The sequence below is a fragment of the Myotis myotis genome, unplaced genomic scaffold, assembly GCF_014108235.1.
Source record: "Myotis myotis isolate mMyoMyo1 unplaced genomic scaffold, mMyoMyo1.p scaffold_m19_p_1, whole genome shotgun sequence".
NCBI classification, from domain to species: Eukaryota; Metazoa; Chordata; class Mammalia; order Chiroptera; family Vespertilionidae; genus Myotis; species Myotis myotis.
This window is the reverse complement of record NW_023416313.1, coordinates 136,084,336-136,096,863: the sequence shown is the minus strand read 5'-3', so window position 1 is coordinate 136,096,863 and position 12,528 is coordinate 136,084,336. Positions and strand designations below refer to the sequence as shown.

Genomic DNA, 12,528 nt, shown 5'->3' with positions numbered 1-12,528 from the left:
CCTTACATCAATGATAGGGTCTTAATTATTAGAACTATATAATACATCTTATTATTGGGTATAGAAATATCCAACAATACCATCCTCCCCCTCTCAGTTGTTATACTTCCAAGTTACTTTGGCTTTAATTTTCCACATAAATTTTAGGATAAACATCTCAGCCTACATTAAAAAGTCTCTATAGGAATTCTGAATGAAAACTGTTATCTTTACACTATCCAGTCTATCATCCATGAGTACTGAGATTCCATTTACTCAAATCCTTTCTTATTCTTCAACTAGAGGCCCGGTGCACGAAATTCGGTCCCTCAGCCTGGCCTGCACTCTCTCGCAATCCGGGACCCCTTGGGGGATGTCCAACTGCCAGTTTAGGGCCAATCCTGCAGTCGGATATCCCTCTCGCAATCTGGGACCATTGGCTCCTAACCGCTCGCTCACCTGCCTGCCTGCCTGATCACCCCTAACCACTCTGCCTGCCTGCCTGATCGCCCCTAAGTGCTCACCTGCCTGCCTGATCGCCACTAACTGCTCGCCTGCCTGCCTGATAGCCCCTAACCATTCACCTGCCTGCCTGATCGCCCCTAACCACTCACCTGCCTGCCTGATTGCCCCTAATGGCTCACCTGCCTGCCTGATCTCCCCTAACCACTCTGCCTGCCTGCCTGAATGCCCCTAACCACTCTGCCTGCCTGCTTGATCACCCCTAACCACTCGCGTGCCTACCTGATCTCCCCTAACCACTCTGCCTGCTTGATCACCCCAAAACACTCGCCTGCCTGCCTGATGACCGCTAACCGCCTCTGCCTCGGCCCTTGCCATGGCGGCTTCATCTGGAAGTTCATTCGGCGGCCTGGTCTAATTAGTATATTATGCTTTTATTATTACTACTATAGATAATCATATCACTTCCATATACTAATGTAATCCTATCTAATAATAGACAAACATGGTAACTGACAGTACCTTCACTACGCCTCCCATGGGCTAATCAGCGCGATATGCAAATTAACCGCCAACAAAGATGGCGGCTAATTTGCATACTGCAGGCAGGGCGGGACAGCGCAGCTGCCAGCACAAGCCGCCATCCCGGGCCTCAGGCCAGCCCCAGAAGCCCCAGAAGCCGCCCAGAACCCGGTGATTGGGGGGAGATGGTGGTCCCCTGCCCTCTGGCGGAGGCGTCAGGCCTGGGAAAGGTGTCGATCCGGCGATCGGAGGGTGATGGGGTCGATGCCTCTGGCCGAGGCGTCAGGCCTGGGCGAGGGCGGAGCCGGCGATCGGGGGAAGATGGGGGTCCCCTGCCCAGGCCTGAAGCCTGGGCCAGAGGCATCAGGCCTGGGGCAGAGGGGGCAGCCAAGCCCGCGATTGGTGTGAACTACAGAGGAAACACCTTTTCTGACCGCTCATTGGTTAAGCTCCCTGTATGCCACTGGTAATATTCTTAGTAACTTGGGTAATAAGAATCCAAAAAGGTGATCTAGGGTTTTTCACCACATTCCTGGCGAAAAAAACGAATGTCTGCTGCTGGAGGGCTAAGAAATGTCATATCCTGCCCTAGCCGGTTTGGCTCAGTGGATAATGCCTTGGCCTGCCGATGGCAGGGTCTGAGTTCAATTCTGACCAAGGGCATGTACCTAGATTGCAGGCTCCTCCCTGGCCGGGGCCCAGGTCAGCGCTCATGCAGGAGGCAACCAATCAGAGTGTTCCTCTCACTTTGATGTTTCTCTCTGTTTTTCCCTTTCTCTTCCACATTCTCTAAAAATCAATGGAAACAAATCCTCAGGTGAGGATAAAATAAAAATAATAAAGAAATTATTATTATATGAAAGACACATCTTGAAAATGCCTAAGAAAGTTGTCATTTTTTCATGGTAAAGGGACGGGAGTCCATGTTGATGAAAATACCTTGGTGGCTACGGTGACTGGCAGTGGCTGCAGCAGCGGGGTGATGGGGCTGGTGCCTTCCCTGATCAGCCCAGTCACCTCCCACAAAGGGAGGCCAGACTGTGGCTTAGGCCCTATCCGCAAGGGGAGCAGGGAGCGGGCCGAAGCCGTCACTAGGACATCCCCTGAGGGCTCCCAGTATGTGAGAGGGGGCAGGCTGGGCTGAAGGACACCCCCCGCCCAGTGCACGAATTTCGTACACCGGGCCCCTAATATTTTAAATGAATACAGAATACACATTCTCAAGCACAATGCAACATTCTCCAGGAGATACTATATTCTGAACCACAAAATATCTCAAAAATGTTAAAAGCAGCAATACTATATCAAGTGTATTTTCTAACCACAAAAGAATTATTAGAAATCATACAGAAGAAAAAAAAACTAGGGTAATATCAAATATTTGAGAAGTTAAAGAAGAAAAACACTCTTAAGTAAGCCATATAGGTCAAAGAGACCAAATGAAATATTAGAAAATATTTTCAACTGAATGAAAATCAACTAGAGTTCCTGATTTATTTTCCTTTATATGTAAGACAAAAAAAACAAACAAAAAAAAAACACACAAGAGTTTTAGCATTCTTCAGAGTGACGAAGAAAAATAACCACTATGTATAATCTCAAGTTAGACATTTATTGGAATACTAAAGGCCTGGTGCATGGATTCGTGCACTGGTGGGGTCCCTCAGTGTGGCCTGTGGGGATCAGGCCGAAACCGGCAGTGCAACTCCGCCTGCCACTCCGGCCTGCCACTACCACTCATCCTGGACCCCCTGCGTCTGCCACGGGCTCGCGCCCAGTCAGTCCCAATCAGGAAAGGCTTGTGACATCGCAGAGGTGCTTGCCAGGCCTGAGCCCTGCGTCTGGCACCCATCAGTCAGCTGGGCGGCGCTCCAGTTGTGGGAGTGCACTGACCACCAGGGGGCAGCTCTTGCATTGGAGTGTCTGCCCTCTGGTGGTCAGTGCGTGTCACAGCAACAGTCAATTGGTCGCTTAGGGTTTTACGTATATAGATTATCCTAATATATAAAAAACCCAGGGTTCATAACGACTGACCAAAGGCTCGACCGAACAACAAAAATCAGTCCTGCAGTCAGTGCTGCCTGTGTGGGCACAGCGACCCAGCACTGACTGCCAAGGGGGCTGCGGATCAGACCCAGAGAGAGGCCGGGAAAGGCAGGGTCTGATCCGCAGCCTCCATGGCAGCTGTTGATCAGCCGTTGCCTCTTTCTTTCTCTCTGGGCTTCACCAGCAGCCTCGACTCTTTTTCTCTTTCTCTGCGGGCCTCTGCGGGGGCTGCTGATCAGACCCACCTCTGTGATCAAGCCCGAAGATAGGCCCGGAGACACTGACTGGCATAGAAACTGATCAATCAGAACCAAATTGACCGGCAGGGGAGGGCAGTTCGGGGCGAGATTAGCCTGCAGGGGAGGGCAGTTGGGGGTGAGATCAGCCCAGCAGGGGAGGGCGGTTAGGGGTGATCAGGCAGGCAGGGAAGGGCAGTTGGGGGCGAGATCAGGCTGGCAGCGGAGAACAGTTAGGGGCGATCAGGCAGGCAGGCAGAGGGGTTAGGGGCAATCAGGCAGATAGGCAGAGGCAGTTAGGAGTGATCAGGCAGGCAGGAAGATGAGCGGTCCAGATTGCGAGAGGGATGTCCCCCAAGGGGTCCCCAATTGGAGAGGGTGCAGGCTGGGCTGAGTGAACGCCTCCCACTCCATGCACAAATTTCATGCACCAACCCACTAGTTAATCATAATTAGATAGCCTACAGGTCCTATGGAGATTCCTTAGGAGACACAATAATCTTCTAAAGTTCAAATGTCTCAAAAAGTTGCTTCAAGACAACCTTCAAGGACATTTTTTATAAGATACAAAATAGGATTTCACTATTCCATTGAGCACCTTATTAGCAATTCATATGTCTTCTTTGGTATAATGCCCACATATTTTGCCTATTTTTAAAATTTGACTAATCTTATTATTGAGTTGTAAGAGCTCTTTATAAATTATGGATGCATTATTTTTAGTCTCAAACTTTTATCTAAAAAGTTTAGCCCTGACAGGTTTCACTCAGTGGATAGAGCGTCAGCCTGCAGACTCAAGAGTCCCAGGTTCGATTCTGGTCAAGGGCATGTACCTTGGTTGCGGGCACATACCCAGTGGAGAGTGTGCAGGAGGCAGCTGATCGATGTTTCTCTCTCATCGATGTTTCTAAGTCTCTATCCCTCTCCCTTCCTCTCTGTAAAAAATCAATAAAATATATTTAAAAAATAAATAAATAAATAAATAAAATTTATACTAAAAGGCTCTATTTTAGAATTTTAGCCCCTGTATCAATACCCCTTCTATATGTCCAAAGGTTGTTGTTTTTTCTGGAATTGCTAATTGGGATAGATTACAAAGTCTCAGAGATTTCATTTGCTAGAACTGATTAAGAAACGTAGGACCGCCCTAACTGGTTTGGCTCAGTGGATAGAGCATCAGCCTGCGGACTGAAGAGTCCCAGGTTCGATTCTGGTCAAGGGCATGTACCTTGGTTTTTGGCACATCCCCAGCAGGGAGTGTGCAGGAGGCAGCTGATCGATGTTTCTCTCTCATCGATGTTTCTAACTGTCTATCCCTCTCCCCTCCTCTCTATAAAAAATCAGTAAAATGTATTTTTAAAAAAGAGAAACATGGACCTAAATAAATCTGACTCGTTTTTAAAGAGAAAGAAACACAATTTTTCACATGAACATAAGGGTTATAACATTTTACTTCAACAATATAGATCTGGTGGCTCTCTATATATTCCCCACAAAAAGGGTAATGAGAATCACTAACAGTCAGTCCTGACATCATTGAGACAGTAAACCAAAGCCAGTAATTGCCTATCTGCAAATTCCTGTAGAATATGAGGGGGGCAAGTGTCTATTATGACACCTTGAAAGCACTGTGATACTGCAATTGTTACAGAACCAGACTCAAAACCAGCAAAGCATCTTGGTTTAGTACCTGGTAACAGAAAGTCTGTGACCTCCTATCTGCTTGGTCTCCACAGCAAGGTTCCCTCCCTCCTCCCCTCTCCCCCACTTTTTCTTTTCAGCTTTGTTACATAATCTGAAAAGCTCCCTTTTGACCTTTCAAGCAGAAAGCTTAACTCTAATTCTCCCCCTTTTTGTGTGGGGCAAACTACCAGTTGACTCTGCTTGCTTTCAACCCTGGAGCCATTGCTTCTGCTCTACTTGGCACTTTGCATTACCTATTCATTCCTGGTTCACAAAGATATTTATTTTGATGCTGAGCCTGCTTTTATTATTATTTTTTGGTGTTATAATATTACCATCATTGCTAATGTATTCAGAGTACAAGAACAAGTGAAACAACTCAACCAGCCTGGCTCAATGATTGAGTGTCAACCACGGGCCAATTCCTGGCCAGGGCGCATGCCTGAGTTGTGGGCTCGATCCCCAGAGAGGGTCGAGCAGGAGGCAGCCAATCAGCGATTCTCCTTTATCATTGATGTTTTTATCTCCCTCTCCTTTTCTCTCTGAAATCAATAAAAATATATTTTTTAAAATAAAAAGGGGAAACAAAGAAATGTACCATTTTGATAGGAAGTCATCTATGTTTTTATCTTTTATTCCTAATAAGTCTAGTCCTGTATCATTTTTGTTTTTACTAAAGCATAAACTATGAATTAATTTCAAGTAATGACCAATAATTGAAAAGCATTTTCTTATATTATCATTTATCTCAAATGATACACATTTAAATTACTTACCAATACTATGAAATTGCCATCGCTGATGAATTCTTTCCGGAAGAAGTTGTAAAATTTTCTAAAAATCAACATAAATAAAACAACAAAGAAAAAAAGAATGAAAACCAAGGAATGAGTCCACATTCTGTGCAATATGAAAAATTAAAGAGCTTACACTAAAGCTTTGAGTTTCTTACGTAAAAGGTAGTATTACAAATACAAGTTAGTCTTTGAGCTAAGCTGATAATACTGGCATTATTTCCGAAATGGCATATAATCAACATTTGAAAACCCCCAAAACAACAAACTATACTAATAAAGACATGAAACAGTAAATTAATTTTAACTTTTACAATGATGTGGAAAGTAAATATATTTCTCCATAGTGATTAAATACTAAGTGCAAAATATTTCAAAATGCTTATTTAGCATTCTTGGAATTTCTGCATTGTAGATACTACTGATAAATTTTTAAATTCTTTCAGATGTTAAGATTTGTGACATTTTCTCTTTTCAAGTAATTCTTTCTGCTGTTTTGATAAATCATGAGGAAATATTTTGATTTCACAAAAATCCCATGAAATATGTATACTGAGTTAACATATGCAAACCCAAACGCACTTACATGTTATGATAACTATAGGCTGAAGAACAAAATTTTTAAGTTCAAAAGACCTATTTAGCTAAGCTAATATAGGTTTCTAGTAATTGGAAATAAACACTTTTTACATATAATATTTTCATAATTTTGCCTTTAATTTCATTTACGTATTGCATATGTGTGGATTATTCTAAATCCACAGCTGCTGTATGTACTATGCTGCTGAACTAAGCTCTTAGTACTCTACTTACTAAATGACACTTGTGTGTGTTTGGTGTTACTACTGCTCTTACTACTATAGTTATTAGAAACACCATTAATTGGATGTTCATAAAGGCTAAATACTAAACTAGACACTTTATATAATTATATCTTATTAATCCTCACACCCAACCTAAGAAGAGTTTATTAATCTCATTTGACAAATGAGAACATGCATTAAGTAATGTGCTTAGGTTAGAAAGTAAAAGAGGCCCTAACAGGTTTGGCTCAGTGGATAGAACGTCAGCCTGCGGACTGAAAGGTCCCAGGTTTGATTCCGGTCAAGGGCATGTACCTTGGCTGCGGGCAACATCCCCAGTAGGGGGTGTGCAGGAGGCAGCTGATTGATGTTTCTCTCTCATCAATGTTTCTAACTCTCTATCCCTCTCCCTTCCTCTCTGTAAAAAAATCAATAAAATATATTTTTAAATAAATAGAAAGTAAAAGAGCCCGGCTGGTGTGGCTCAGTGGGTTGAGCGTCATCCCATGCACCAAGAGGTTGCTGGTTTGATTCCAGGACAAGGCATATGCCCGATTCCCAGTGAGGGGCATGCAGGAGGCAGCCAATCAATGTTTCTAACTTCTCTCCCTCTCCCTTCCTCTCTCTCTAGAATATCAATAAAAAACATATTTCTTAAAAAAGAAAGCAAAAGATATGCCTATTTCTAAAATTTGTGCTTTTATACAATTCTGCTCAAACGATAGTATACATGTTTTACTCTTCTCTCATACGATCTCACACAAGAAGAAGATGAAGAAATTACAAAGTTCTTCACAGATCAATGCCGGTCTCACATGAGATACATAAACTTCTTTACCTTTGCTCTTTTCATATTTCTCTCATAGAGAGCCAACAATTGCATAATTATAATTATTTTGAAAAGCAATAAAATTTTTTTGAACGGACAAGTTTATGATTATTCAAAAGCATTCCTAAATTATGACTATGAAATTATAATTTAGACTTAATCCCTTATAATATGTAAATGAACATGTCTACATGTTTTTATGTGGTTAATATAAAAATGAATGAAATTTTGTGTACTCTTAACTGCACAGAAAACATCTTACACCATATTTTTAATATTACATAATGAAGTTTTTTTTGTTTTTTAAATATACTTTTATTGATTTCAGAGAGGAAGGAAGAGGGAGAGAGAGATAGAAACATCAATGATGAGAGAGTATCATTGATCGGCTGCCTCCTGCACACCCCCTCTTAGGGATCGAGCCTGCAACCCAGGCATGTGCCCCTAACTGGAATCAAACCCGGGACCCTTCAGTCCACAAGCTGATGATCTATCCACTGAGCCAAACCACCTAGGGCAAAGTTTTTTTATTCCAAAAGGAAGAGATCACTTTATAATTTCTTCATTAAGAAAATTATCATTAGTCTCCAAAGGAATAATATTTATTGTCTCCACTATAAGTAGAAAATATAAGCACACAAATTAAATTTTTTTCAAAAGATGAAAACCCTGTATCTAACATCATTTTTTCCTAATAAAATTTAGTGAATCATTAAAGACAAAGATTACTGTTCAAAGAATAATTATATAGGGTGTACCAAAAATATGTATACATAAACTTTAAGTAATTATGAAGGCAGTGTTTATTAAAATACATTGTATTTTTAAAACCAAGCTATCAGCTGTTAGTGTGTATAAATTTTTGGGATACCCTGTATATCTACACTAATAAAAGAGAAACATGCAAACTGCGTCACTCCACTATGCCCACCAGCCAATCAGATGAGTATGCAAATTAACCTAACAAAGATGGTGGTTAATTTGCATATGCAGGCACAGAGCGAAGACTAGAAGGGAGCCAAGTGCTGCAGAAGGGAGCAAAGCTGCAGAGAAGCAAGCGGGGCAGCAGAGGCGGGAGGGAGCAAGCGGGGCGGCGGAGGTGGGAGCGAAGCCCTTCTCAGCGGTTTTGCTCCCTTCTATGCTTCACTCAGCCGCAGGAAGCCCTATTCTTGCAGGTATCTTCCTGCAACGGGCCTCTAGTTACGTATAAAAAAATAGATATTACTTTTTAATAGAAGAAATATCTTGAAAAGCTTCTATTACCTTATTAATCATTTCAGTTTCCAGAATACAAAGTAAGCATGAATGAACACTTTCTAGCAATTATCATCTTGCTTACTCTGTGGCTACTTTTATTCGATCTCAAAACATCTATGTTTTAGTATTTTCCTTGGAAACAATTCAGGGAAACACTTGAGGAGGTAAATATGAGCGATTTCTTCAGGGGTAATGACTAATGAAATTGAATGCAGGACAGGTACCAACATCAGTTACCTCTATCTGGAACCTTGAAAAAAAATAACTTTCTTTTTCTAGCTGTGACTAAATCAATATAAATCAACAGCTAAGAGAGATATCAAATTGCTCAAATTCTTCCAGACTATATCAAAAAACAAAGCAATGAATTATCTTTAATTCACTGCACATAGAACAGCTCAATCTTTAAAAGTGATTTCCAAATTCTTTACTATGCCTTTCAAGCCACAAGGTCTAAACCTGACTTTCTCCAGATCTCTGAATTCTGGATAAAGATCCGAAAACTCCTATCACTGTTTGATTTCAAAGACAAAAGGAAGAACAAAGAGTTATTTTAAAAGCAGGCATGCAGTGGGTGTGGGTGAGGGCACCCTAATTTTTATTAATGTGGTAAAAATAAAAGACTCGTTTTAGCAAAGTATCAAATGTTATTGTTTCCTTCTTTTTATTTAGCAATAAAGACTTGTCCTACACCACTCCAAAATAATATAGTTTATAAAATATTTAAAACTATTTTATACAAGTTTGCAATGAAAACTACTTAAAGCAGAAACTATAAATTCCTTAGTTATATAACAGTTCCATAAAGTTATCCTTTCAGGTAAAAATGTTTTAGAATTTTAAAAAACCCTGGCAGGGATGGGAGAAACCAAGATGGAGGCATAGGTAAACACCTGAAATTGCTGCCTCACACAACCACTTCAAAAATACAACTAAAAGATAAAATGGACATCATCCAGAACCACAGGAAGGCTGGCCAAGTAGAAATTCTACAACTAGAACGAAAGAGAAAAGCATACTGAGACTCAGAGGAGGTTCGGAAGTAAAGTGCAGAGGTACGGAGGCGCACGTGGAAAGGGCTGGCAACTGAGGACACAGTTGTTTATCAATCGGAAGGGAGTCACAAGCCCCCGACTGCTCTGAACTCCAGTTCTGGGTGAGTCTCTGGGGACCCAGACTCATACGGAGAGAAACTGGACTGTCTGGCATCGGGCAGAACTCGAGTGCGGCTTTCTCTCAGAGGTGCTTGCAGCAATTACCGTGGGACACTGAGACGCAGGGCCCCTTAGGGTAGGACTGAGGATCAGCCATAGCTGTTTGCTCCGCCCTGTTGATTCCCTGAGACCCCACCCCACCCAAGCTGTATGCAGAGGCTTTTGCATATGAAAGGCCTGGCCCTTTGCAATCTGAAAATTACCTAACAAACTGCAGTTGGGTCAGAGAGACCCAGAACTTCCAAAAGAAGGCCCAAGGCCCCACAGCAGCTTGTATTGCTTCACAGCTGGGCCTCATCTGGGCACCTCCAAACCCCAAAGAAAAAAGAGGAATCTGCAGATCTCTCCATAGTTCCTGCTGGGTAGCCTCAGGCAGAGGCTAAATTAGCACCTCCTTAGATCCAAGAGCCAGTGTACCCAGTGGTCAGAGTGGGACCATCCAATTACAACTCCTCAGACCCATAAGGGACACACTCAGGGGGGCAGACTCAGTGAGCACCAAAGCCCCAGTGAAGCAAGTCTTGCCCCAGAGGGGTGTCTTAAGCACAGAAGTTCTCCACCATAGACACAAGTGACTCTCACAGACAACTGGCCTGGAGGTCAATTCCTGCCACTGATACCAGCAACAATCAAGGCTTAACTACAAAAAGACTGTGCACACAGCCCAAAAAGGTGTGCACCGAGAGTGTCCACCTCAGGTAATTGGGGAGGCTGAGCCACTGGGCCCTACAGGACATGCAACAGAAAAAGCCACTCTATCAACACAGGGAAGCATGAAAAATGCGGAGACAAAGAAACAGGTCACAAAAGACAGAAACGGAGGAAAGCAAACAACTGGATATAGAGTTCAAAACCAGGGTTATAAGATTTTTCGAGAATTTTCTAGAAACCGCCGATAAATTTAGTGAGTCCCTTGAGAATATGAAAAAGGACCTACTAGAAATTAAGCATACACTGACTGAAATAAAGAATATACAGAGATCCAACAGCAGACTAGAGGATCACAAGAATCAAGTCAAAGATCTGAAATTCGAAGAAGCAAAAAACACCCAACCAGAAAAGCAAAAAGAAAAAAGAATCCAAAAATATGAAGATAGTGTAAGGAGCCGCTGGGACAGCTTCAAACATACCAACACCCGAATTATGGGGGTGCCTGAAGAAGAGAGAGAGCAAGATATTGAAAACCTATTTGAAGAAATAATGACAGAAAACTTCCCCTACCTGGTCAAAGAAATAGACTTACAAGTCCAAGAAGCGCAGAGAACCCCAAACAAAAGGAATCCAAAGAGGACCCCACCAAAACACATCATAATTAAAATGCCAAGAGCAAAAGACAAAGAGAGAAACTTAAAAGGAGCAAGAGAAAGAAACTCAGTTACCTACAAGGGAGTACCCATACGACTGTCAGCTGATTTCTCAACAGAAACTTTGCAGGCCAGAAGGGAGTGGCAAGGAATATTCAAAGTGATGAATAGCAAGAACCTACAACCAAGATTACCCTACCCAGCAAAGCTATCATTCAGAATTGAAGGTCAGATAAAGAGCTTCACAGGTAAGAAAAAGCTAAAGGAGTGCATCACCACCAAGCCAGTATTATATGAAATGCTGAAAGGTACCCTTTAAGAAGAGGAAGAAGAAAAAGGTAAAGATAAAAATTATGAACAACAAATACATATCTATCGACAAGCGAATCTAAAAATCAAGTGAATAAAAAATTTGATGAACAGAGTAAACTGGTGAATAGAATAGAATCAGGGTAATAGAAAGGGAGTGGACTGATAATTCTCGGGGGGAAAGGGGTGTGGGGGGTGCAGGAAGAGACTGGACAAAAATTGTACACCTATGAATGAGGACAGTGGGCGGGGGGTAAGGGCAGAGGGTGGGGTGAGAACCAAGGGGGAGCTGGGGCGGGGGGGTCGGGGGGGGGGGGAACAACTGTAATAATCTGAACAATAAAGATTTAAAAAAAAAAAACAAAAAAAAACCCTGGCAGGTACGGCTCAGTTGGTTAGGCTTCGTCCCATGCTTGGAAGGATTGTTGGTTCAATTCCTGGTCAGGGCACATGCCAGGACTGTGGACTTGATCCCCTGATAAGGGGAATACAGGAGGCAGCTGATTGATGTTTCTCTCTCTCCCTCTCCCCCCCTTCCTCTCTAGTATCAATAAAAATATTATTTTTAAAAAAACCCATTTATGTAAACCTTCCTCAAATTAAAACTTTCATTGTTTACAAACATATTTTTATATATACATATATATGTGTGTGTGTGTGTGTGTGTGTGTGTATGTATATATATATATATATATATATATATATATATATATACTATAGGCCCAGTGCACAGATTCGTGCACTTGGGCGGCCCCTCAGCCTGGCCTGCACCCTCTCGCAATCCGGGACCTCTCAGGGGATGTCAGACTGCTGGTTTTGGCCCAATCCCTGGGGAGCGGGCCTAAGCCGGCAGTTGGACATCCTTAGCACTGCCATGGAGGTGAGAGAAGCTCCTGCCACTGCGGCTGCGCTCGCCAGCTGTGAACCCGGCTTCTGGCTGAGTGTGCTCCCCTTATAGGAGCGCACTAATCACCAGGGGGCAGCTCCTGCATTGAGCATCTGCCCCCTTGTGGTCAGTGCGCATCATAGCAACTGGTTGTTCCGCTGTTTATTTGATTTGCATATTACCCTTTTATTATGTAGGATACCA

The 12,528-nt window shown here is 42.6% G+C and overlaps 1 protein-coding gene across 12 annotated transcripts in view; it reads right to left on the bottom strand.

Annotated features, from left to right (window-relative positions):
- Window positions 1–12,528, bottom strand: part of RALGAPA1 (Ral GTPase activating protein catalytic subunit alpha 1) — a 277,152-nt gene that overhangs the window by 225,964 nt on the left and 38,660 nt on the right. For all 12 annotated transcript variants that reach the window (XR_004974555.1, XM_036353129.1, XM_036353109.1 and 9 more), the window contains exon 4: window positions 5,705–5,762. Coding sequence is in view for 11 of the 12 variants with exons in the window: in XM_036353129.1 (XP_036209022.1) it covers window positions 5,705–5,762 (58 nt within the window). In the remaining variant the exon portion in view is untranslated. The remainder of the gene's footprint in view (window positions 1–5,704; window positions 5,763–12,528) is intronic.